At 47.4% G+C, this 27,146-nt stretch overlaps 1 protein-coding gene across 1 annotated transcript in view; it reads right to left on the bottom strand.

Moving 5' to 3' along the window:
- LOC144479217 (synaptotagmin-6-like) overlaps positions 1–27,146 on the bottom strand; it is a gene marked incomplete at its 5' end in the record, with an annotated part of 144,125 nt that overhangs the window by 99,138 nt on the left and 17,841 nt on the right. The window contains one exon of the mRNA XM_078197879.1: positions 22,199–22,757. Coding sequence (XP_078054005.1) covers positions 22,199–22,757 — 559 coding nt within the window. The remainder of the gene's footprint in view (positions 1–22,198; positions 22,758–27,146) is intronic.

The raw sequence follows: 27,146 nt of genomic DNA, 5'->3' as shown, positions 1-27,146 counted from the left end.
CATCGCTTCATCAAATCACAATATCTTCCACATTATCTGAATTCTAATTTCCTTTGGTTAGAAAAATGTTCCACTTGGTAACGGCCAGGATTTCAGATGTTACAGCACAGGCTCGAGGGAGATGAAAGATTGGCCAATCTTTGGTGTTCAGTACAATTTGAATTTGTACATCAATAAAGGAAGTTAACGACATTTCCAGTTGATTTTGTTTTATTGACTGATCATGTCGTGAAGGAAGCTTTCACCTCTCTCCCAATGCTGACCAGCCTGTTTTGAACTGCACTGACAACTGCCACATTTATTCATCATTTGCATGGATTAGTTTCAATGTCATCAGTTCCATATCATTTCATCAATAGCTTTCACCATCTGACAGAAGGACTGCTCCCTAATTATAAGCTTGCAGTTAAAAAGTATCTGATAAACTTCAGCTGCATTGGAACTGGTCGAAATCTGCAACCGATCAATAACTCATTTTAGGAGATGAAACAAGATAGAAGCAAATAATTATAATTCAACAGAATTCAGAATTATGGTTGGAATTCCCCGGCCATTTCCGGCCGGTGGGATTCTCCAGTCCCACTGGCCACCCATCCCCGCTCACGGGTTTCCGGACGCAGTGGGGTGACATCAGTGGGAATTCCCATTGACAGCGGTGGGACCAGAAATCCTTTGCTGGCAAATAACACACCACCTCCCACAGGCGGGAAACATGCAGCTGGGAGACTGGGGAATCCCACCCTATATATTTTTTTCTATTTATATTTCTTTCTCCTTCCTCACCCTGGACTTGAGGCAAGGAGAGTTTGTTTCTGAACTTTCCTAAAAGTGGATGGATTTTCACTTTTTTCCCCCTTATCCTTTCATGGGATGTGGGTGTTGCTGGAAAGGCCAGCATTTATTGCCCATCCTTAAATGCCCTTGAACTGAGGGGCTTACTAGGCCATTTCAGAGAGCAGTTAGAATCATAGAATCCTACAGTGCAGAAGGGGGCCATTCAGCCCATCAAGTCTGCACCAACCACAATCCCACCCAGGCCCTATCCCCATAACCCCATGCATTTACCCTAGTTAGATCCCCTGACACTAAGGGGAAATTTAGCATAGGCAATCCACCTAACCCGCACATCTTTGGAAAGAGTCAAACTCATGGCTGTGGAGTCACATGTAGGCCAGACCAGTTAAAGATAGCAGATTTCCTTCTCTGATAGGACATTAGTGTACCAGATGAGTTTTTCATGACAATCAATGCTTTTCAAGGCCTCCAAGACTCGCTTTGCAATTCCATTTTTTTTTTGACTTAATTTAAATTCCACCCAGGGCTGTGGATTTTAACCCATGTCCTCAGAATATTAGCCTGGACCTCAGCATTATTACTCCAGTGACATTAACACTATATCGCCAACTACTCCTGACTTTCATTACGTGCTGTGGGTTATTGGCATCTCTTGAGAGCTGAATGGAAAGTTATAGATATATTAATGGCATTAATTCATTGGTTTTTGAAAGGAGCATGGAGTCATGGGAAGGAACTTAATAAAGTAAATGGCTCGCACATGGTTGGAGGGAAGTCTGTTAGACAGAAATCCCTTTCAGGTCACGTATCATTCCAGGACATGTATATAGCAGCTCCCTCATTGTCACTGGGTAAAGATTCTAGACGTCCCTCTCTAATAGCACCATGGAATTAACTTCAGCATTGTGTACACAGCAATTCTAGAGGAAGACTTACCACAAGCTTCTCAATGAAAACTAAATACCATCCTTGCTAACAGTGCCCACGTCCTGAGAATTATGTCGTCTATAGAATATGGATGGAGTAAACTTGATAGACTGAATAACCATTTCACATTTCAGACTTACCGTTACTGAAAATGCCCGGAGGGGCATTGGGATGTGGGAGCAGTGAGAAATCACAGGCCCTGGCGCTCCCCCTGTGTCTGAACCCTTTATTCTCCCTCCAACCTTTCCCATCCTTCATGCATGTGTGAGGTTAAGAGAGGACACAGGTTAAATCTTGTTGTTCTAAAATGGCAGCATGGGTGTTAAATCAATGTTACTCGCTGACTGATGTCAGGATATGCCTACTCGGTATATTTCTGGGAAACATGAGGGCACATTAGAGCGGCACGGTAGCACAGTGGTTAGCACTGCTGCTTCACAGCTCCAGGGTCCCGGGTTCGATTCCCGGCTCGGGTCACTGTCTGTGTGGAGTTTGCACATTCTCCTCGTGTCTGCGTGGGTTTCCTCCGGGTGCTCCGGTTTCCTCCCACAGGCCAAAGATGTGCGGGTTAGGTTGATTGGCCAGGTTAAAAATTGCCCCTTAGGGTCCTGGGATGCGTAGGTTAGAGGGATTAGCGGGTAAATATGTGGGGGTAGGGCCTGGGTGGGATTGTGGTCGGTGCAGACTCGATGGGCCGAATGGCCTCCTTCTGCACTGTAGGGTTTCTATGATTCTATGATCACTAACTCCTCACTAATATGACAACCAGATGCCAGTTGGCACCTTTGGCCGGAATTTTACCATCCCGCCCGCCACGGGAATTGGAGCGGGCAAGGGGCGGACAATGGGAAGGTCTATTGACCTTGGGCGGGATTCTACTGTTTCGGGACAAGCAAGGCCATAAGATCCTGCCCTTTGTATCTGATGTGTTTGCATGTGCTGCAAGCTCCACTTTGGAACTTTTAAGATGCCTCGTGGCACCCAGAAATCCAATGTCACCCCCAATCTCAGCATCTGGTCCTTTCTGTTTGTGAATCTCACAAAGTACAAGTTGGGCATTGTTATGCATGTTGGGGCATAGCCCCTTTAAGAGAATGGGTCATGTGACCTGGGGGTCTGGGGTGAGCTGGTTGGGAACTGCCCTGAGTGGGCAGTCAACGTTTGGAGTGTGGCACGAGTAGACCGAATAAAGATTTGTGTGTTTCCTGACACCTGGCTGTGGAGTAGTTCTTGAGGAGATACCTTAGTACTAAGAGATTCAACAGGTATCAGAATTCCACACATAATGACATTGACTAAAAAGTATTTCACTGAAGATTCCCGAGAGAAACATGGTTGTGAGGATGTGAAAGGCACTCTGGAAACCAATTGAAGGGCAAAGTGGAACCATAGAGACTTCTGGATGAGTACATGGAACTTAATAGGATTGAGGGTTATAGGTAAGTCTATATATAAGCCTAGGTAGGTAGGGACATGACCGGCGCAACTTGTGGGCCGAAGGGCCTGTTTGTGCTGTATTTTTTTCTATGTTTTATGTTCTATGTTCTATAGCCACATCATGAGAGGGAGGAGATTGGCTCTGGAAGGACCCAGACAAGTAACTAAATACTTGATAGATAGAGATTGACTGATAAGAGTTTAAATCAGTGCAAGTTTAGTGTTTCACAATAATTTAATGTCAGCCAGGCTCTACTTACGACAGGATTCTACTCAGTATCTAAGATTAATGTGAACTCAACAAGACTATTTAAGGTTAGCTGTCTTGCAAGGTTGTCAAGTTAACAGCTTTCAGTATGAGTTGCATCCTAATGCATCATTTTGCGGTGAGCTTTGGGCTTTGCAGGACCTCAGTGTTAGCCTGAGTACAGTGGAGAACATTTGCTCCCCCTTGGTCACTTGCATTCACCTTGGAGAGGGGGGGGCGTCACAGCAAGGTGGAACTTTGGGGTGGGTCACATACCAGAGAGAGGGAGGAGGTCGGGATTGGCCTTCTGGGGTAAAGATGAGAAACTAGGTGCTTTAACTCACCTTGTGCTCCAGCAGCCTCCAGCCAGGTCTGAAGTGAAGCAAGCTCTGACAGAATAGAGACAGAACAGTCCCTCACTCAAGACCTGCCAAGAGGGTTAAGCACATAAGGAGGGACTGGGGAACTTGGCGCATCCCACTTGGCCAGTGATTGCTGCTGTTTAGAACAACTGCAATCATTGACCGAGTGGCCTGTCAATCGAGATGGTCTGCACACCAGGTTGGCTGCTTTGGACACTGGCCATCCAAACTGACAGGCGACTTGACCGATGAGCCTGGGAGCCTAACAACATAGGCCCCATCACGTGTGCCCCACTGCCCTGGGCCCCGGGTGGGAGTGAGTGGAACTTCACTGTGGAGGGCCCTAACCTTATTTCATACATCTTGTGTGGACACAATGGCTGGAATTTTATCACCTTGCTCGCTCCAGAATCGGAGCGGGCGAGGCTCGCAGAACGGCATTCTCCGTTGGCCTCAGGCGGGATCTTACGAGCCTCGGTCGGGCGAGGCAGTAAAATTCCAGCCAATTTCTGCTCGAATTGGGGTGACTGCAGAAGGCAAAGAGTGAAGGTAAAGGGGTCTTTCTCATAATGACAGCTGGTGACTAGTGGTGTGCCTCAGGGGTCAGTGCTGGGACCACAACTTTTCACAATATACATTAACGATTTGGAGGAAGGAACTGAAGGCACTGTTGCTAAGTTTGCAGATGATACAAAGATATGTAGAGGGACAGGTAGTATTGAGGAAGCAGGGGGGCTGCAGAAGGACTTGGACAGGTTAGGAGAGTGGGGAAAAGAAGTGGAAGATGGAATACAATGTGGAAAAGTGTGAGGTTACGCACTATGGAAGAAGGAATGGAGGCATAGATATTTTCTAAATGGGGAAATGCTTAGGAAATCAGAAACACAAAGGGACTTGGGAGTCTTTGTTCAAGATTCTCTTAAGGTTAACGTGCAGGTTCAGTCGGCAGTTAGGAAGGCAAATACAATGCTAGCATTCATGTTGAGAGGGCTAGAATACAAGAGTATTCCATGCTGTAAACCTCTATGACTCTATGAGTAGGGATGTACTTCTGAGGCTGTATAAGGCTCTGGTCAGACCCCAATTGGAGTATTGTGAGCAGTTTTGGGCCCCGTATCTAAGGAAGGATGTGCTGGCCTTGGAAAGGGTCCAGAGGAGGGTCACAAGAATGATCCCTGGAATGAAGAGCTTGTCGTATGAGGAATGGTTGAGGACTCTGGGTCTGTACTCGTTGGAGTTTAGAAGGATGAGGGAGGATCTTATTGAAACTTACAGGATATTGCGAGGCCTGGATAGAGTGGATGTCGAGAGGATGTTTCCACTAGTAGGAAAAACTAGAACCAGAGAGCACAACCTCAGGCTAAAGGGAGGACCCTTTAACACAGAGATGAGGAGGAATCTCTTCAGCCAGAGAGTGGTGAATCTGTGGAACCCTTTGCCGCAGAAGGCTGTGGAGGCCAGGTCATTGAGTGTCTTTAAGACAAAGATAGATAGGTTCTTGATTAATAAAGGGAACAGGGGTTATGGGGAAAAGGCAGGAGAATGGGGATGAGAAAAATATCAACCATGATTTAATGGCGGAGCAGACTCGATGGGCCGAGTGGCCTAATTTTGTTCCTATGTCTTATGGTCTTAGGGACTGTTTGAGAGCGAGGAGGGGAATCTCATTGCAGCACTTTGCAAAGTGTCAAGGTATATCACAGGGCTCAGGAACCTTGCAGGAGAAGAATCTCATCTTGGCATCTTGTGATGGTGACAGCTGGAGCAATGAATTGCCTTGCTCCCTTTCCTGCCCAGCAACACTGGCCCTCAGGATGTCGCAGGCATCAAGTGACATGTTTTCCTCATTGACAATGGATCATAATCCACCCTCCCTACTGCCACACATAGGTAGGGTTAATTTAGGCCCTCTGCCCAAACTGCTGGTCTTCCCAACATTCCCAACAAAGAATGGGACACGGCTGGATCGGTGGCAGAACGTGGGTGCCTCTTCCTTCATGTGCTCTGAAGCAATCCATTTTAGTGAGCAATGTGGTTCCAGCACAGAAACTACAGCCCATATTGCAGCCCTTATCGTCTGATCTTGCAATCGGTTCAGTTTGAACTGTGGTCGCCACTGCTCCCGAGGCAGACACAGCTGCCAATTGACCGAGGTGAATAATTGGTTCATGTGTTTCTGGTGGAGTGGACTTCAAAGGAATTGTTGCTCAAAACACTGGGAAGCTCTTTTGCCCTTTCTGTGAACATTGAATTGTTCTGTCCGGCGGTGCAAAGCACTAACATAAGCTGAGGGTGTTGTTTTGTGGCTCCAACACTGAGCTGGCAGCTCAGAATGCAAACTTGATCATGTGCAAGTTCTGTGAAACTGAATTAATTAAATCTGCAACAGACCATGAAAACTGGTTGTCATAAAAATTCAGCTGGTTCATCAATTGCCTCAGGGGAGTGAAGCTGTCTGCTCCTCACTGACTCCAGTCTCAGATTTTTCACATAAACAGCCTCATCTGACTAAAAACAAAGCAACTGAGGATGGGCAGTAAGTGCAGCCCACATCCCGGGCAACCCACAGATTACAAAAGCAGAAAGCTCATGATGGAGTTGTATCGAACTTTGGTGAGGCCACAGCTGGAGTACTGTGTGCAGTTCTGGTCACCACATTACAGGAAGGATGTGATCGCACTGGAAGGGGTGCAGGGGAGATTCACCAGGATGCTGCCTGGGATGGAACATTTAAGTTATAAAGAGAAGTTGGATCGGCTTGGCTTGTTTTCTCTGGAGCAGAGAAGACTGAGGGGCGACCTGATTGAGGTGTTCAAGATTATGAGGGGCATGGACAGGGTGGAGAGGGAGCAGCTGTTCACCTTTAGTTGAAGGGTCCGTTATGAGGGGACACAAGTTAAAAGTGAGGGGTGGGAGGTTTAGGGGGGATTTGAGGAAAAACCTTTTTACTCAGAGGATGGTGATGGTCTGGAATGCGCTGCCTGGGAGAGTGGTGGAGGTGGGATGCCTCACATCCTTTAAAAAGTACCTGGATGATACTTGGCACATCATAACATTCAGGGCTTTGGGCCAAGTGCTGGCAAGTGGGATCAGGTCAGAGCCTTTCATGCGTCGGTGCAGACTCGATGGGCCAAAGGGCCTCTTCTGCACTGTAGTATTCTGTGATTCTATTTAATGTTTTATCCATGCATCTCGGACAATGCAGCATTCCCTCAGAGCACAAAGGAGAAGGAGTGGGCCATTTGGCCCTTCAAGCCTGCCCTGCCATTCGGTAAGATCATGGCTGATCAGATTGTGGCCCTAACTCCACTCTCCTGCCTGCCCCTCATGACCCTCCAACTGGGAATAAATTCAGTGACTCCACTGCTTGCTGAGGAAGGGAGTTCCAAACACTAACATCCCTCTAAGAACAACACTGATAGGATAGTAATCAGCTGCCATATTGGACAATACTTCAAAAGGAAGTCAGCGCAGGTCAGAGGTCAGGGGTGGCATGGCACAGTGGTTAGCACTGCTGCCTTACAACGCAGGGACCCGGGTTCAATTCTCAGCTTGGGTCACTGACTGTGTGGAGTCTGCACGTTCTCCCCGTGTCTGCGTGGGTTTCCTCCGGGTGCTCTGTTTCCTTCCACAGTCCGAAAGACGTGCTGGTTAGGTGCATTGACCGTGCTAAATTTTCCCTCAGTGTACCCGAACAGGCACCGGAGTGTGGTGACTCAGGGAATTTTCACAGTAACTTCATTGCAGTGTTAATGTAAGCCTACTTGTGACTAATAAATAAACTTTAAACTTGGTTAAATGTCTATTCGTGGCACCTCTGTACTTTTATACGTTGATTATATTGTTTCTTCTCAAGCCTATGTTTTAATCGATCTGATCCATAGTTGCTGGTGGTTCCGAACCTTTCCTATCTAATCCGAGGACGATAGGTGTTTCTCTGCTTTTACTCAACTTGAAACATTTCAATCAGTTCCCTCTTCATCTCAACATCACAGACTCTAATCCAAGGGCTTACTGTCGCTGCTGGGCTCAGTGACTGTTGCTAATCCAGAAGCCAAGCCTCAAATTCGGTACACTTGACCATCTGTGTCTACAGGAAGGTATGAGCTCATGGGAAGCACGGAATAATGCATTCACATGAGCTTCTGCACAACCTCTCTTACTGGGTTAGCGGCAAGACGCAGACTGGTTCTCAATGTTTGACACCTCAGGTATCAATGGCTGAAATCCATGAGAGATAGTCTCAGTCTTAGGAAAAAGAAATTGCATTTATATAGCGCCTTACATGATGTGAGATTCCCCTCCCAAAGTGCTTTACAACCAATGAAGCACTCTGGAAGTGTAAACACTCTGGTATTGTGGGGAATGCAGCAGTTAATTTGCTCACTGCAAACTCCCACAAACAGCAATGTGATAATGACCAGATAATCAGTTTCTGAGCTATCATTTGAGAGGTAAATATTGAACAGGCCTCTAAAGCAACATCCATGCATCCCATGCCATGGGATCTTTTATATCTACCTAAGAGGCCAGATCAAGCCTCAGCTTAATGCTTCTCCAAATACATCCGTGCTCCACACGCTCAGTCTCACACTGGATTGTGCTCACGGTCTGGGCAAGCAACTTGGAAATACAATGTTCTGACTCAGAGGTTAAAAGTGCTGCTTACTGAACCACTGTGTGACTTGGCAGTTGGCACTTGCTGCCCACTTACTGGAGAATCTCTCTTCATTACTCCACCATTGAGGCTGCTTAAGTTGTTACCCATATACCATTCAGATATATTGAGGCCAGAATCTTACCGTCACGGGAATCAGAGCGGGCCAGGGGCAGACCGTGGAAAGATCCGTTGTTCTTGGGTGGGACTTTGGGGTTGTGGGATGAGCGAGGCTATAAAATCCCACCCTGAGACTTTAATGCACAGACCTTCCAGTGGAGCATTTGTTTCCAGTGGATGCATTTTAACGTTATTATGAATGTTATTGCGCTGTTACTGCATTACACAATGCTGTACGGCCAATAAGTTAAACCTGATGGCCCTTCAAGGGCAGCCGGGTCTTCTCTCATAACCATCCCCCTCAGTGCTAGCTCTAAGAGTAAAGTTCACAGACAGAGCTGCTTTCCCTACAGGAGTAAAAGAAGATCCAGGTAGATATGTAAATTTTCAATGAATTAAAATCCATGAGGGGTGCGCAAATTCATTCATAATATTTCAAGCACAGTGCATTAATAAATATTGACATATCAAATAAGTCACTCTTCTCATTTCAAAGTGCCACCTGCCTTTAATAAATTGTTCTTCCATGTATTGAAATTAGCAACCATGCTGTTTCACATATGCAGGGATGGGTCTGCACAATCTGTTACCCATTTGCACATTCCTTTTAACTGTTGGTACATTTGCCTTATGTTGTGATGGCATTATGCCATTGAAACGATAAACAACCAACCAAAGATGGAAAGTTCTATCAATCCTTGGCTTTGCTTCTATACATCAACGATGACTCACCATGGACATTTGTGCATTGTTGACCTTCTTTCTTTCTGACTTCACCCCTGGCACAGGCAGGTCATTGCCAGCAGGACAGGATGACTTCTGACCTTTCCAGTGTTAACCTTCACAGAATGCAGCAAATCTCCCTCTCGTTCTTCCCTGGGACACATCTACAAGTAACTATAAAGGGCCATGAACATAGCCCAGTCCATCACGCAAGCCAACCTCCCATCCACTGACTCCATCTACACTTCCCACTGCCTTGGAAAAGCAGCCAGCATAATCAAGGATCCCACGCACCCTGGGCATTCTCTCTTCCACCTTTTTCCATCGGGAAAAAGACACTAAAGTCTGAGATCATGTACCAGCCAACTCAAGAACATCTTCTTCCCTGCTGTCATCAGACTTTTGAATGGACCGACCACATATTAAGTTGATCTTTCTCCACACCCTAGCTATGACTGTAACACTATATTCTGCACCCTCTTGTTTCCTTCTCCCTTATGTACCCTCTGTGGGCAGAATTTTCCCGTTTGGCCTGTCACGGGAATCGTAGCGGACGTGACATGGACCATGCAAAGGTCCATTGACCTTGAGCGGGATTTTCTGGCTTTGGGACGAATGTGGCCGGAAAATCCGATCTGATGAATGGTATTCTTTGTCTGTATAGCACACAAGGATCAATATTCTTTACTGTATACTAATGCATGTGACAATAATAAATCAAAAGAAGTTTAGACAGAGTTCCTCCTGTGCGTGACTGAGATATGATAGCCCTGCAAGTGCACACAGTTTGATTTTATATTCCCAGGTCTTAAATGCACCAGTTACATAACAGCTAAAACCATTTCAGAAAATGTGGAGCAAGCCAACCCCAGTTGAGATTGGCTGCACTTGTTACATTAAGGTCAGCACCAGGGATTAATCCCTGGGGTAAGCAACTCATGTTTAAAGAGCACTTTCAATGCATTCCAATGTGCTTTACGGGAGCGTAATCAAACGAAATGTCCGACTGAGCCACACAAGGAGATAGGATTACTGGTGACCAATGGCTTTTAAGACGTGAATATTACCATGAATAAATTTCAGAATTAATTAGCTGAATGCACCAAGGCGATAAGTTTTCCAACTTATTCCTCGTTCAGTAAGTATGGTGTAACTATTTGCATTGTTGCCTGCCCCACTACGGAGACAGATTCCCAGAGATACGTTTCTCGTGCTGGGTTTTCCATCATCTAGACACTGTCAGACTCGAACATTCGCAAGCAGATTGCAAAGTAGAATGATGCAGGAATAAAACCGTTAACAGTGGTCATCCCCTGATTGAAATGTCAATTCTTTGACATAAATAAATCTACCGTGGAAGTCGGAACATTGTGCTCTGCAAGGTGTCTGTTGGGGAAATGGGGAGTTACATGATTCAGTATTACACCAGTGTGTCAGGATAACACATTATCAGAGCACAGAGACAGGACGAGAAACAGCGTGCTGAGAAAGTCTCCATTCAATTAGCATTATCTCTCCAATGAAAAGAAGACATGGTTTGGAAGGTTTTAATCAAATATACATTGCTGGTAAGATGGTGTGAAAAGCTTTCTGCATTCAACGTGCTCCCATTCAAAAAGCTCCAGATTCAGCGCCTCACGGTTCAAAACTTAGATTGCATAAAAGGAGAGCCTTAATATTTAATACACACTGAACAAAATGTAAGGGCTATATTATTGAGATCGATAGGTGTAGAAATTGGATCTAATTGCTCGGTGGAACCGGAAGATCCCAGTGGTGAAAAGGTCCAAATTTGTGGGCCAGTGACCATCGGAATCCCTACAGTGCAGAAGGAGGCCATTTGGCCCATCGAGTCTGCATCGACTCTTCAAAAGAGTATCCCCCTTCCCCCCCGCCACCCTATCTCTGTAACCCTGCGCATTTAGCATGGCCAATCCGCCTAACTCGCACGTCTTTGGAGTGTGGGAGGAAACCGGAGTACCTGAAGGAAACCCACGCAGACACGGGGAGAATGCGCAAACTCCACACAGACAGTGACCCGAGGCTGGAAGTGAACACAGAGTCCCTGGTGCTGTGAGGCAGCAGTGCTAATCAGCATGCCGCCTGTTTAATGTTGAGCTCCGAGGATCAATTTGGTGTTATACTGAGACCTCCATCTTTGGGCACAGGAACCTATCACTGTGCTGATGAAGCACTCCAAATCCTGGTCTAAGCTAATTTTCAGGTCATTGAGTTTTAGCTGGTCTTGGCAGCAAAAGGAAGAAGGCTTGTCAGATAATATTGGCATTGGATTTATCCCCTCAAATCAGTGTGTATGGTAATACGCACCAAGGCAGCTGAGAAATATGGCCAAAGATTAATGAGGGGAAAGTTGACCAAATGATGATATTATTGAGACTGTGTTAGGTGATGCTGTGAGTTCACAAGGCACACTTTCTGAATTTATAATTGGAGTGCTTGTGATATTGCACAGATTTCACTGAAATCAGCTCTTAGGGAAGGATTCGAAGGGTAGGGCGTACCAGCAGTTGGGCACGCACAGATCGAATGCAGTTAGCTTTCACCCACGTATCCTCCACCACACCCCACACCTCCACTATCCCTCTCCCCATCACCCAGGTTCTGGCTTCATGCAAATCATCTTGTACTTGATTGGTTCAAGCCCACCGTGCAATTTCACACACAGTCAAAATGTACGGGTAACGTCTTCTGATTCCTGACACCGTCCCTCTCCCCCACACCAAAACAGGTTTTAAAATGAAGGGTCGGAACTTTCCACTTTAACAATTCCCTGACCAGCATTAGTTGTGGGAAATCTTAAAAGAGTTTGATTAAAGACTCACAGGTGTAAGGGCCCAAGTTGTACTCAAATTCAACCTCAACAATTTGAATACCAGGCATCAATTAAAATACAAAATATCAGCACTCCAGTCAGATCAGAATGGATTGAAATAGCACTGGCTTTGTTGAACAGCTGTGGCTCAGTTGGTGCAGGTACAAACATCTCAAAATCAGCAACATCAGGACCGAGGCTGTGTTGGCTTTTGGATCTCACTGGATTTCAGGTTGGGCGGTTCAGACCCTGGGCCATTCAGGCCAAACTGGATCAGTTAGGGTCAAGGACGCTTGGAGCATGGGGATAAACAGGATGCACAAGCACCTGATGCGCGATATAACACACGAGAGGCGTGATGTACTCGGGAAATAAAGGCTTTTATTGCCAACAATAACAGAGCTACCATATGCAGTATACGATCCCAGACTAAAGGGTCACCAGGCAGAGCAGTGACCTTTATACCTCTCCCAGGAGGCGGAGCCGACTGGGGTGTACCATAACAACTATATTAACAGGTAGAACAGCCCAACCCTAACCCCAACAGTAACATATATACAGACTCATAGTACTGACCAGACCCTGGCTCAGCACTACCTGGTGGGAACCAACAATGGTTCACCACAGCACCAAAGCAGATAACTAGTCCGGTGCCACATTGCACCAATGTAGTGCTTAGTCGATCGCCCAGTTAAATTATTTTGAAAAATTTCACTCAGTTAAAATTGATTTAAAAAATGCCCGGTTTTAGGTCAGCCGGATCTGACACGCCAGCTGGAATTTTCTGGCTGTTCCCATCAGCAGAACTGGAAGGTCCCGGGTTCCCCGGCTGCAAGGGGTGCAAGCCATGGGAAAGCCCGTTGACAGTGGCGGGACCATAAGATCCCACCAGCAGCCAATGGCGGGCCATCTCAGCCATTGCAAAACACACCATGGGGGATACGTAAAACCCCAGCCTGTGGCGCACTCACCTCTGAACCACAAGGTGCATGTCCCACTCCAGGGACTTGAGCACTGAAATCCTGGCTGACGTTTCAGTGCAATGTGGAGGGACCACTGTCCAACGATGACACATTGAACCAAGATCCCATCATGCCTGTTTGGGTGGATGCGAATGATCTCATAGGAATATTTCAAAGGAGAGTAGGGAAGTTACCCCCAGTGCCCTCGTCCCTCAATCATCATCACAAAAAAACAGATTATATCACATTTTGCAGTTTCATTCATAAATTATTGGCAGAACAGAACAAGTGGCCTCTTTAACGACAACTTCAACAAAGGAGTTTTTTTTCATTCATGGGATGTGGGCATCGTTGGCGGGGCCAGCATTTAGTGCCCATCCCTTCTTACCATTGAACTGGTTGCCTTGCGAGGCCATTTCAGAGTCAACCACATTGCTGTGGCTCTGGAGTCACATGTAGGCCAGACTAGGTAAGATTGTCAGATTTCCTTCCCCAAAGGACATTACTGAACCAAATGGGTTTTTCCTACAATCGGCAATGGTTTCATGGTCATCATTAGACTTAATTCCAGATCTTCATTGAATTCAAATTTCACCATTTGCCACGACAGGATTCGAACCCGGGTCCCCAGAGCAAAATCCTGGGTCTCTGGATTATTAGTCCAGCAACAATACTCATGAAACAAAATTGTGATAGGAGGATCTCCTTTAACCATCATAAAGGTTCGACCTTCACATTAGAAGGTAGAACCAAAGAATCACTGCAGTGCAGAAGGAGACCATTCAGCCCATCGACTTTGTCTCTCTCCGAAAGAGCATCTTGTCCAGGTCCACCTCCCCCAACTCAAAACCTCACGCATTTACCATGGCCAATCCACCAAACTACACATCTTTGGACACTAAGGGCTAGATTTTACCCCCTCGCTTGTCCCGAAACCGTAAATGCCCGCTGGAGGTCAATGAACATTTCCATTGTCCACCCTCCGCCTGCTCCAATTTCGTGGGGCAGTATAATTCCGGCCTAAGGTCAAATAGCATGGCCAATCCACCTAGCCCGTACTTCCTTAGACTGTGGGAGGAAACTGGAGCACCCGGAGGAAACCCTCGCAGACAGGGGGAGAATCTACAAACTCCACACAGTCACCCAAGGCTGGAATTGAACCCAGGTCACTGGCACTGTGAGCCACTGTGCCACCCGTTAGTTACTGTATAAAAGGCAGATTTGGATGTCACCAATAGGGGAAACTGTAGAAGGAGCAGAGGATAATAGAGGAATCTAAGTGGATAGGATGTCTCCCAATCAGCATTGCACCACATGGACTGTAACGACACAGGAAGGCAGCTCACCATCACCTTCTCAAGGGGAATTAAAATTGGGTATGAAATGCTGGCCTAGCCAGCGACACCCAGACCCTGTGAAAGACTATAAAAAAGCATCAGGAGTTCCAGTGCATGGGTAATGAACAGAAGTGGGCTTGTGATGTTGGAGACACAAAATGATTGGGCTGAATTTTACGCTGCTCGGCAATGGGCTGGAGTCTGACACGGAAGGATCACTGATTCCTGCATCCACCTTTGTACACTGGCGATAATTTATCCCTCATCCAATTAGCAACCTGTGGTGAACCATCGTTGGTTCCCACTAGATAGTACTGAGCCAGGGTCTAGCCAGTACTACAAGTATGTATATATATGTTGCTGTTGGGGTTAGGGATGGGTTGTTCTACTTGTTGCTGTTGGGGTTAGGGTTGGGCTGTTACACCTTGTATTATAGTTATTGTGGTACATCCCAGTCGGGCTCCGCCTCCTGGGAGAGGTATAAAGGTCTCTGCTCTGTCTGGGACCCCTCAGTCTGGGATCGTGTATATAATTAGTAGCTTCGTTGTAACAGCAAATAAAAGCCTTTATTTCCTGAGCATCTCAAGCCTCATGTGTGATAACGCACATCAATTTTATTTGCTGTTAAGTAAACTCTCGTCGTAAAAAAAAAACGATACAGAGAGTATGGAGCAGATATTGAAACCTGAACGTCTTACATTGGATCCACGTGCGGCGGGTGCCTCTAACACCTTCGACCACTGGTTGAAATGTTTTGAGGACTACCTGGCAGCCTCCGCAGCGGTCACCACAGACGATGACAGACTCCGGGTCCTCCATGCGAGGGTAAGCGACACCGTATACCTCGCGATCCATGCGGCCACCGACTATACAAAGGCCCTCGAGCTTCTTAAGAAGCGTTACATTAAACCGCCAAATGAAATGCATGCTCGATACCTCTTAGCCACTCGGCGACGGCAGCCCGGCGAAACGACGGAAGAATACGCAAACGAGCTCCTACAGCTAGCCAGGGGCTGTAACTGCAAAGCAGTGTCGGCAGACCAGAATATGAACGACCTCGCTCGAGATGCGTTTGTGGCGGGAATCGGATCATCTTATATCCGACTCAACCTACTGGAGCAAGGTAATCTTGACCTCACTAAATCGATAGAACTGGCGGAGATGTTGGAGACGGCCTCCAAAAGTCTAATATTGTATCCTGAGGACCACGTGGAGACAACGTGGCAGGAGCAGTCGCTGATCCCTCCTCGTCCTTTGGGTTCGAAAAGCTGCATGATGGCGTGCTCACACTCGGGCCTGACGACGGCAGCAGCTCCGGGCGGCCCGCGGTGTTACTTCTGTGGGGGAGCGAAGCATACTCGGCAACGGTGTCTCGCTAAAGCTGTGTTGTGCTCCGCCTGCGGTAAGAAGGGGCACTATTCGAAAGTATGCCGATCTAAACATGCTTCTAGGAACATTCCTCGGAGCCCGGTTCTTCGTCGTCGGCATCGTCGAGGGTTTCGTCCACGTGCGAGGCCAGGACGACGCCATTACAGTCGACGGAGTCGGAGATGCGTGACCACCAGGGGTCGCTGAGTTTGGCGCCATCACCCACGTGCGACCTATGGGAGCGGCCATGTTGGTCGGCACCGACCGCGAACGACCAACAGGGGTCATCCTCGTCAATCTCAGCTGCCTGCAGTGGCGCTCATGAACCAACGGTGGCGTCGATCATCCTGGACCAGGCCAAGCCTCATAGACTCGACAAGTCTATGATGGACATTCAGGTAAACAACCACTTGATTTATTGTCTGTTTGACAGCGGGAGCACTGAGAGTTTTATCCACCCAGACGCTGTGAAGCGGTGTGGACTCCAGATTCAACCTGTCAAACAGACAATTTCTATGGCATCAAGGTCCCGGTCTATCACCGTGCTAGGGAGTTGTGTGGCAACTTTAGCGGTGCAAGGCATGGTTTACGAGCGCTTCAAGCTCCTGGTGTTGCCGCACCTTTGCGCGCCAATACTTCTCGGACTAAACTTCATGGTCCACTTGAAGAGTGTAACCCTACAGTACAGTGGGCCACTCCCCCGGCTTTCAGTGGGAGAACAGCAGCTTCCAAATTGCCCAACGCGCCCCGCCTGTAGCCTCTCGACGCTGAAGATTACCACACCCTCCCTGTTCCAGAATCTTGTGCCAGGCTGCAAGCCCATTGCGACTAAGAGTAGGCGTTACAGCGCTGAGGATCGGATCTTCATTCGATCTGAGGTTCAGCGGCTCCTCAAGGAAAGGATCATACAACCCAGTGCGAGTCCGTGGAGAGCGCAGGTCGTGGTGGTTAAGAGTGGGAACAAACCCCGGATGGTCATTGACTATAGTCAGACCATTAATAGATACACGCAGCTGGATGCGTATCCCCTCCCGCGCATATCTGACATGGTCAATCAGATTGCGCAGTACCGGGTGTTCTCCACCATAGACCTCAAGTCTGCCTACCACCAACTCCCCATTCACCCAGAGGACCGACAATACACGGCTTTTGAGGCGGATGGTCGCTTGTATCACTTTCTCAGGGTTCCCTTTGGTGTCACCAATGGGGTCTCGGTCTTCCAGCGTGCTATGGACCGAATGGTGGACCAGAACGGGCTGCGGGCTACCTTCCTGTACCTGGATAACGTCACCATCTGCGGCCTTGACCAGCAGGACCACGACACAAATCTCCTGAATTTCCTACGCACTGCATCTCGCCTGAATCTGACCTACAACAGGGAGAAGTGTGTGTTTCGTACGCGCCGTTTAGCCATCCTCGGATACGTGGTGGAAAACGGGGTCATTGGCCCTGATCCAGACCGTATGCGTCCCCTCTTTGAACTTCCCCTGCCCACTAGTGCAAAAGCACTGAGGAGATGCTTAGGCTTCTTCTCTTATTATGCACAGTGGGTTCCCACTTACGCGGACAAAGCCCGTCCGCTCATCAAGTCCACTTCTTTTCCCCTAACACCAGAGGCTCGATTGACCTTTGATAAACTAAAAGCCGACATCGCGAAAGCTACGATGCACGCTGTTGATGAGTCCATCCCCTTTCAGGTGGAGAGCGATGCATCTGATTTCGCCCTGGCCGCCACACTTAACCAGGCGGGCAGGCCCATCGCATTTTTTTCCCGCGCCCTCCAAGGCCCCGAAATTCGGCATTCAGCGGTGGAAAAGGAGGCCCAGGCCATTGTGGAGACCAACAGGCACTGGCGCCATTACTTGGCGGGAAAACGGTTCACCCTGATCACGGACCAGCGGTCCGTGGTGTTCATGTTTAATAACACGCTGAGGGGCAAGATCAAGAACGACAAGATCTTGCGGTGGAGAATTGAGCTCTCCACCTATAATTATGACATCATGTATCATCCAGGGAAACTCAATGAGCCCTCGGATGCCCTCTCACATGGAACATGCACCAGTATACAGGAGGACCGTTTGCAGGCTCTCCATAATGACCTATGCCATCCTGGGGTCACTCGGCTCTACCACTTTGTAAAAGCCCGCAATTTGCCCTACTCGGTGGAGGATGTCAGGTCCATAACAAGAAGCTGTCGGGTATGTGCGGAATGCAAACCGCACTTTTACCGACCTGACCGGCCACAATTAGTCAAGGTCACTCGTCCCTTCGAAAGACTGAGTGTCGACTTTAAGGGCCCCCTTCCCTCAACAGATCGGAATGTGTACTTCCTCAACATCATTGATGAGTACTCGAGATTCCCTTTTGTTATTCCCTGCTCTGATACATCCGCTGCCACGGTTATCAAGGCATTCCGTGATCTTTTCACCCTGTTCGGGTACCCCAGCTACATTCACAGCGACAGGGGCTCGTCGTTCATGAGCGATGACTTGAGGCAATACCTGCTCTCATACGGGATTACCTCTCGTAGAACCACGAGCTACAACCCTAGGGGTAATGGACAGGTGGAACGTGAGAATGCTACAGTCTGGAAGGCTGTCTTACTGGCGTTGAAGTCAAAAAGCCTTCCAGTCTCCCGTTGGCAAGAGGTGCTCCCTGATGCGCTCCATTCCATACGCTCACTCCTGTGTATGGCAACCAATGCTACTCCCCATGAGAGGCTGTTTTCATTCCCTCGGAAGTCTTCCTCTGGGACCTCATTACCGTCTTGGTTGACGTACTCAGGACCTGTCCTCCTGCGGCGACATGTAAGGGCCCGCAAGTCCGACCCGTTGGTCGAACAGGTTCATCTCCTCCACGCCAACCCTCAGTATGCCTATGTGGCATACCCTGACGGGCGAGAGGACACGGTCTCGATCCGAGACCTGGCGCCAGCAGGGGACGTAGAAACCCCTGTCGCTCCCATACCCCCAGTTAGAAACCCCATAACTATTGTTTCCCCTCCGGACACGGCGCGGGCAGCATCGGGACCATTACTTAACCCTTTTACTCCCGTGTACAGCTTGCCTGAGTCCAGAGGATGGTCGCCACTTCAGGGCGTGTCGGAACTCCATGGATTACCATCACCTCGGGGTCAACCCGCCTGTGAGACTGTGGAGGAACAGTTGGACATCGCCTTGGGGAGAACGCCACCACGAGTGCCTACTCCGGTGTCATCGCCGGTATTGAGGAGGTCACAACGACGGTGGGTCCTCCTGACCGTCTGAACTTATAGACTGATGACAAATTATTCTGTTTTTTTGTACCCCGCCAGCCTTTGTCTTCAAAGGAGGGGTGAATGTGGTGAACCATCGTTGGTTCCCACTGGATAGTACTGAGCCAGGGTCTAGCCAATACTACAAGTATGTATATATATGTTGCTGTTGGGGTTAGGGATGGGTTGTTCTACTTGTTGCTGTTGGGTTAGGGTTGGGCTGTTACACCTTGTATTATAGTTATTGTGGTACATCCCAGTCAGGCTCCGCCTCCTGGGAGAGGTATAAAGGTCACTGCTCTGTCTGGGACCCCTCAGTCTGGGATCGTGTATATAATTAGTAGCTTCGTTGTAACAGCAAATAAAAGCCTTTATTTCCTGAGCATCTCAAGCCTCGTGTGTGATAACGCGCATCACAACCTCCTGCCAGGAAGCCAACCAATCACCTCCAGGAATGGTGGACAGCGTACCCATACAGCAATGACAAGTCCAGGCACTGAAGGGCAGGCCATGCTGGTTAGGAGCATTGGCCGTGCTAAATTCTCCCTCAGTGTACCTGAACAGGCGCTGGAGTGTGGCGACTAGGGGATTTTCACAGTAACTTCATTGCAGTGTTAATGTAAGCCTACTTGTGACACTAATAAATAAACTTTAAACTTATGTAGCGGATGACATGGCCACCCATTTAAAGGTACCCTGGCACACAGGTCAGCCCCACCTATAGGCAGGGCTTGGAGCTTCCTCCTGCTAAGAATTTTAAATCTTTTTCAGCAAGTAGGAGCTCAGATTGAAATGCGGGTGACTATTGTGCTGCTCATGAACACTCAGGACCTTGTCACAGAGAAAAGGACATTTTGAACACAGCTGACCTATTCCCCTTATGAACAGCAAGTGTTGGTGAAAATTCTCCAATTCAGCTCAAACTCTCTCCATCTCTCCACAGATAGAGGATAGAATGGACTTCCAGCTGGTCAGGGCTCCAGACTCTGGACGGCCCCATGGTTTGATGTTGACTCCCTGCGAGTCCTCCTCCAGGCTATGTGAGATAAGCAGGAGGTCCTCATGTCCTTGCGTGTAGATGAGAGGAGGAGAATGCCCAGCCAGACCAAAGCGCCCTGGTTGGAGGTCACAGCGGAGGTCAGCAGCTATGGGGTTGTCCAGAGGCTGCAATGTCGTAAAAAAGGCTCAATGATTCTTCCGATCTGTCAGGGCGAGTGTCACATTTCAACAATGTGAGGGTGTGAAGTGGCTCAAATATGGGGTTGCCTCCTGCATTGCCCAGGTGTAAAAAGCAGCATGACAGAGACATGTCCCTGTGCATGGCAAAGAGGGCTGGAGTTTGAACACTTGTTAGCTGGCTGGGAGCATTGAGAAATGCTCACTGGCAAAGTAGACCCAACATGTGAAGAGGCGACTGCAGCACAGTCATTCCAATGTCCTTTCTCATTTCCAGAAGAGGCTGCACAATGAGAGAGAATAGGCCAAGACTGGAATGGTCAGCCCATTCTCACCCAGTTAGAGGAGAAGGTTCCGGAGCTGGAGGCCCATCGCAGGTGCAGATTTAGTGGCTGAGATGAGGTGGGAGGAATTCCCTGGGGTGGTGAGATTCAGGGCACATAGCTCTATCCTTCAAACAACACTTAAGGGGATGGAAATTGGAGAGGCTGCTGGGAAGGTGACATTGATGGTTAGTGTCTGTGAAGGCTTGTACAATTGGGAGAGGATTGTCTATCTGACTGTGGAAGTGTATAAGGTTCAGAAAGTGCCTACCATCTCCTAATGGCACCAGTGAGTCTCCTGAGGAAGCCAGTCTCTCTGAACTCACCTAGCTGGACGATCAGCCATGATCGTGATGCATGGCGGAGCAGGCTCGAAGGGCTGAATGGCCTCTTCCTGCTCCTATCTTCTATCAAGAGATGATGATCTGCCCCATTCTTATTGTTTCTGTTTCAATCACAGGACATATCAGCTGCACATTCAGGGAATGATCTCTCTTCCTATTTAGCTCCCTGGCTGTGCAGCGGACACTTTAATGGCTACATGTGTGCAATCTATGGTGCTCTGCACCTTTGGCAAACCAGCAATACTGGCAGGTCCTCTGCTCCTTACAACCTGACTGGGGTTATGGTCAGTAAATGAAATAAATTTTATATGCACACCTGAACAGTCGCTAAATGTATGCAGTGATGGGCCACAATGCTGCACAGGTCTTCTGCCCATAAGCCTGTGATGAAAAGATTCACTGTTACTTATAATGCCACAGGCATTGGAGGCCCATCACGCCATTGGATGCAATGTCAACAGCCAACAGGTCACAGATTGCTGTGACTCCCTCCCTGGACAGCTGGAGTCTTCAGAGGCACTGTTAGTCTGACAGTTAGAATGAAGTGGAGACGCCAGCATTGGACTGGGGTGGGCACAGTAAGAAGTCTCACAAAACACCAGGTTAAAATCCAACAGGTTTACTTGGAATCACGAGCTTTCGGAGCGCCGCTCCTTCATCAGGTGAGTGATAAGTCATCAGGTCACCTGAAGAAGGAGCAGCGCTCCAAAAGCTCATGATTCCAAATAAACCTTTTGGACTTTAACCTGGTGTTATGAGACTTCTTACTGTGGCAATTAGAAGTTAGACATCCTGGCTTATAAATACGGTTAGCAGGATAGTGTCTTTCCTCTGTCTTCCTGGCAGCTACTGTTGCCTCCCCTCTCTAGTCTCTTACTTGTTAAGTCTCAGGTAAGCTAGCTTGCTGGTCAACAGGCCGCACCTAGAACCATAGAAACCCTACAGTGCAGAAAGAAATTGTTCGGCCCACCGACTCTGAAACAGTATCCCATCCAGGCCCTTCCCTATAATCCGTAACCCCACACTTTTACCATGGCCAATCCACCTAACCTGCACGTCCTTGGAGAATGGGAAGAAACCCACACAGACACGGGGAGAATGTACAGACTTCACACAGACAGTCACCCAAGGCCGGAATCGAACCAGAGCCCCTGGTGCTGTGAGGCAGCAGTGCCAACCACTGCGCCAATTTAACATGGGCTCAGGTCCTTCAGTGCTGCTGCAGTCATAACTTGCTGACCTAGAGTCAAGTGTACGAGCAACTGAGCCAAGTTGGGGGGTAAATTCCTCATGGATATTGATACAGGCATAGGTAAAGAGACTCAAATACTCACAGTTGTGGCGTACTGAATGTCCTTCCAGATGGAAGTATCCCGGGAAAGGTCAGAGATCTCAAACAGGTTCTCTAGAATCACCTCCCCAATCATATCGTGTCGAGAAAACCTGTCAAAGTCATACACGCTTAAGTGCAGCTTTCTGTTGGTGAGTTCATCGTATGACACAGGAAACTGGAAGCTCTCGTCGAAGGTTGGATTGAGGGTCTTTCTGTGCACACGGGTCTGAAACTTCCTTTTCCGATCAGGAAGAAGGTAGATTTTTACATAGGGGTCCGAGCTTCCACAAAAGTCTTTCGCGGGCAGGTCAAAAGCCTTGAGAATTGTAACAATCAACATTTCGTTTTCATAGTCGTATTTCAACATGAAGTTGATTTTCCCGCAGGTTTTCCCATCTTCTTTCTTTGGGTCTTCCGAATCCACGGATTTCTGTTTGTACAGCTCTGGTTTGATCCTCCCAATACTCGTGGCTTGTTCTTTGTGCGGTAAAGAGTCTGTGCTGAAGTCCACACTCGATACGTGCATCTGCCTTGGCAAGTGTCTCTTAAAAGAGCTGTGCCTAGAATCAATAATTAAAAGAAAATTAAATTGGTAAGTGCCCTCAATGGTTTGGGAAATGGGAGTTGGGAAGAAAAGAAGGAAGTGTTAATTGTATTAAATCACGTTAAGTACAGAGAGGTAGGGGCATTGTTATGTTGGGGGCTCATGTGAAGACACACTTCCTAACACCAAGAATCAGGAGATTATAAACCCATACTGCTTCAGTCTGTGATTAAAGATTGTAAATTAAAGACTGGCTCTGGTTACTTCCTTCACCATTTTGTACTTGGAGGTCTGTCATTGGGAAATTGTTCGAATCCATTATTAAGGAAATAATAACAGGACATTTGGAAAGTCAAAACTAAATCCATCAGAGTTAGCTCGGTTTTATGAAGGGGAAATCCTGTTTGACTAATTTGCTTGAGCTCTTCAAAGATGTAATAAGCCAAGTGGATAATGGGGATCCTGTCGATGTAATATATCTGGACTTCCAGAAGGCATTTGATAAGGTGCCGCACAAAGGTTAATACAGAAGGTTAGTTCACATGGGATCAGGGATAGTTTATTAGCTGGGATAGAGGACTGGCTAACCAACAGAACGCAGAGAGTAAAGATAAATGGGTCTTTTTCCGGCTGGTAAGATGTAACTAGTGAGGTGCTCAGGTCACAGCTATTTACAATCTGTATTAAAGACTTGGATGTAGGAACCATAGCCAAATTTGCAGATGACACTAAAATAGGTGGGATAGTAAGTTGTGATAATGAAATAAGAAATCTGCAAACGGATATGGATGGATTAAGTCAATGGGGCAAAATCTGGCTGATGAAGTTTAACACGGATAAGTGTGAGGTTATCCGTTTTGGTAGGAAAAATACAAAGGCAAATTATTACCTAAATGGAGAGAAACCTCAGAGTGCATTGGTGCAGAGGGATCTGGGTGTCCTTGTGCATGAATTGAAGAAAGCTAATGTGCAGGTACAGCAGGTAATAAGGAAGGCAAATGGAATCTTGGTGTTTATTGCTAAAGGAATAGAATATAAAAGTAGTAAAGTGTAGCTGCTACTGTACAAAACATTAGTGTGACCGCACTTAGAATATTGTGTACAGTTTTGATCCCCTTGCTTGAGGAGGGATAGAGTTGCATTGGAGATGGTTCAGAGGAGGTTCACTAGATTAATTCCAGAGATGAGTGGTTTAATGAGGACTTAACTTAATTTAATGAGGACTTACCAAGAGAGAATGGGCGGTTTGGGCCTATACTCCCTGGGATTTAGAAGGAGAGGAGATCTAATTGAGATGATAAAGGAGATTAATAAAGTAGACATGGAGAGGATGATTCCTCTTGTGGGGCAATCTAGAACAAGAGGTCATAGATTTAAAATTTAAAATAGAGATGAAGAGAAACTGCTTTTCTCAAAGAATCTGTGAAATTCACTCCCCAGAGTGTAGTGGATGCTGGGACTTTGAGTAAATTTAAGGAAGAGGTGGGCAGATATTTAATTAGAAAGAGTTTGAAGAGCTATGAAGAATGGGCAGGTAAGTGGAGCTAAGGCTGAGATGAGACCAGCCATGATCATATTAAATAGCGGAGCAGGCTCCAAGGGCTAAATTGCCTACTCCTGCTCCTAGTTCTTATGTCTGGTGGTGCAGTGGGTAGTGTCCTTGCCTCTGAGCCATAAGCTCCGGGTTCAAGTCCCAGACTTGATGGCCAAGGAAAATGTGCTCATAACATGGTCAAACAGACTGATGTGGAGTGGCATCCCTCAAGCTATAAGCCCCTGGCGACAGACTAGCGAGCTGTTCAGGGAATTACTAACTATGGAAGGAAGACAAAGTTTGCCATTGTGCACTGCTAGGTGCGGGAAGAGAATTGGAATTGGACTTTATGTTTACTTTTGCACATTTTCATTTGAACTCTGACTCTGAAAACTAAATGTAATTGAGAATGTAATGTGCATTACCAACGGAATACCTTCACAACTGTTCAATGTGACAATCACACAGCCCATTGGCCGGTAAATGTTTCACTCATCTTTGAACACTGGTTTTGTTAACCAACATTGGCTCCTAAACCAACAACACTTCAATCTTAAAATTCTCATTCTATTTATCAATTCCCTTTTTGTCCTCACCCCTCCCTGGCTTTCCTTCAATCCCACAACCTTTTTGTGACCTCCACACTCTTCCAATTCTGGCTCCTTGTGTTACACAACATCTCAGCATTCCACCCTTGGAGGCCCTGCCTTCAGCCGCCTAGGCCCTAGGTTCTAGAATTCTCATCCAAAGCCCTGCCTCGCTACATCGCTCCTGTTTTCAAGATATTCCTTCAAATTTACTCACTGACAAAACATCTGGTCACCTGTCACAATATCTCTTTTCATGGCTCTGGGTTCAAGTCCCATCTTGCCTCCCCTCCCCCCACCCCTTCTCGCTTCCCCTCCCTCCACCCCTTCCCGCACCCCCCCACCCTCCCCACCTCCCCCACCCACCCCCACCTCCCAACCACGACGTGATAGAATCATAGAATCTACAGTGCAGAAGGAGGCCATTTGACCCATTGAGACTGCACCGACAACAATCCCACCCAGGTCCTATCCCTATAACCCCACATATTTACCCACCTAGTCCCCCTGACACTAAGGTCACTTTATCATGGCCAATCAATCCAACCTGCACATCTTTGGAGTGGAGTGGGAGGAAACCGGAGCACCTGGAGGAAAACCACATAGACAAGGGGAGAATGTGCAAACCCCACACAGACAATGCCCCGAGGCCGGAATCAAACCAGGGTCCCTGGTGCTGTGAGGCAGCAGTGCTAACCACTGTGCCACCGTGCCGCCCTCATGGCCAGGGAAAATGCGTTCATAACGCTGCAAAACAGGTTGGGTGCTTCAACCTGCAAAATCCTTCCAAGGACATTCATGGCTGGCGGTAAGAGCTTGGTCGGCCACGCTTGGTGTGGAGTGACGCTCCTCAAGCAATAGGCCCCTGGCGATAGATTGGGAATTACTAGCAGTAGGTGCGGGAAGAGGATTGGAAGACATGCTAGTTTTTCTCCTGCGCTCTCTTTAAATTCCTGACTCATCCATCCAAACCAGGAAACCCATTTTCAGTGTTTATTGCTGTTCAAAATCCCCTTTAACAATCACCATGCAATTGAATCACAAAATCCTGGCTAAAGAAAAATGCACTAAACATTCAAATAAAGTATTGGTTTAAATGAATGTGAATTCCAAAACACAGCGTTATCCCTATGGTCAGGACCCTTATCGATCCTGTGCAACCTCCATCATGTGTACAATCATTATCTGCTGCGTACATTAGCTACCAGAACATTTGTAGAATAAGGAATTGTTGAAGCCACCTCATTTTTATTGTTTGTGCTTTATCCCGTTTTCTTGGTGAATAAATTTCTTTGATTTCATACTCTCTGTGGACCTTATCGACCGGGAGAGATGGGTGGAGACACTTGTGTTATAGATCTACGTCCCCAATGGGACTTGCTTTTAAAACACTGCTGGCCTGCCTAATAACACAGATTTGATCATTTTTGACAGCAAGAAAGACCTTCAATTCTCAGTTATGAGAAGTTGTTCACGCACCATGCCACATTTTCATGCCAGCAGTGTTCAAAGTGAGTTAGATCTTTCTCCCGACTGGGAGAAATCAATTTTCGACTCTTCGTACGAGCTTGGCAAACTATAATAACTAAAATCGGAATGGATTTCATAAAAAGCATTTCATTTTTTTTTCTCTTGCAATTGATTTCAGATGAAAAGTGTGCACAGAGCAGGGCAGAAAATGCTTTCGTCAAATTCTGGGTACAACCAAGCGTATTCCGGAGTTATCAGTGTTAACCCATCTCCAGACTGGGGTGACCAAATGCAGACTGGCTGCTTTGTGGAACACCAAGGCTTGGTCCACAAGCATGGCCCCAACCTTGCTGCTTAATGCCGTGTCAACTTAGCTCCTTGCTCTCGTGCTCACATTTCTGTTCTCGGCGTGGGGCAGTGTTCCAGTCAAGCCAAACACAAGCTTGAGGAACAGGACCTCATCTTCAGATCAGGCCCTTTACAGCCTTCTAGATTCAGCACTGAGTTCATTAACTTCAGACTGTGAAAAATGTCCTTCATGTTGTTTTCTTCATTTGCCATTTTCCACGCTTTTGCCTTTCAGAGAGAGCTGTCCTTTATTCTGCCGTGAACATTTACTCTAGATCGGTGCTGTGGTGGGTGTCCCTTTAAGAATCAATCCGTAGAGTAAATGTCACGTGACCCATGGGACCAATCAGGGAGCAGGGTGGGGGATCACCTTGGTAAGGTTTCTGTACTTTGGGTCATTTCGGGAGTTGAATGCAGTCACGAGGCTGCAAGTCTCTGTATAGTTTTAACCTTTAAATAAATTAGT

This window comes from Mustelus asterias, chromosome 25, assembly GCF_964213995.1.
Source record: "Mustelus asterias chromosome 25, sMusAst1.hap1.1, whole genome shotgun sequence".
NCBI lineage: Eukaryota > Metazoa > Chordata > Chondrichthyes > Carcharhiniformes > Triakidae > Mustelus > Mustelus asterias.
Note: the sequence above shows the minus strand (reverse complement) of the source record. Positions and strands in the feature narration are given on the sequence as shown.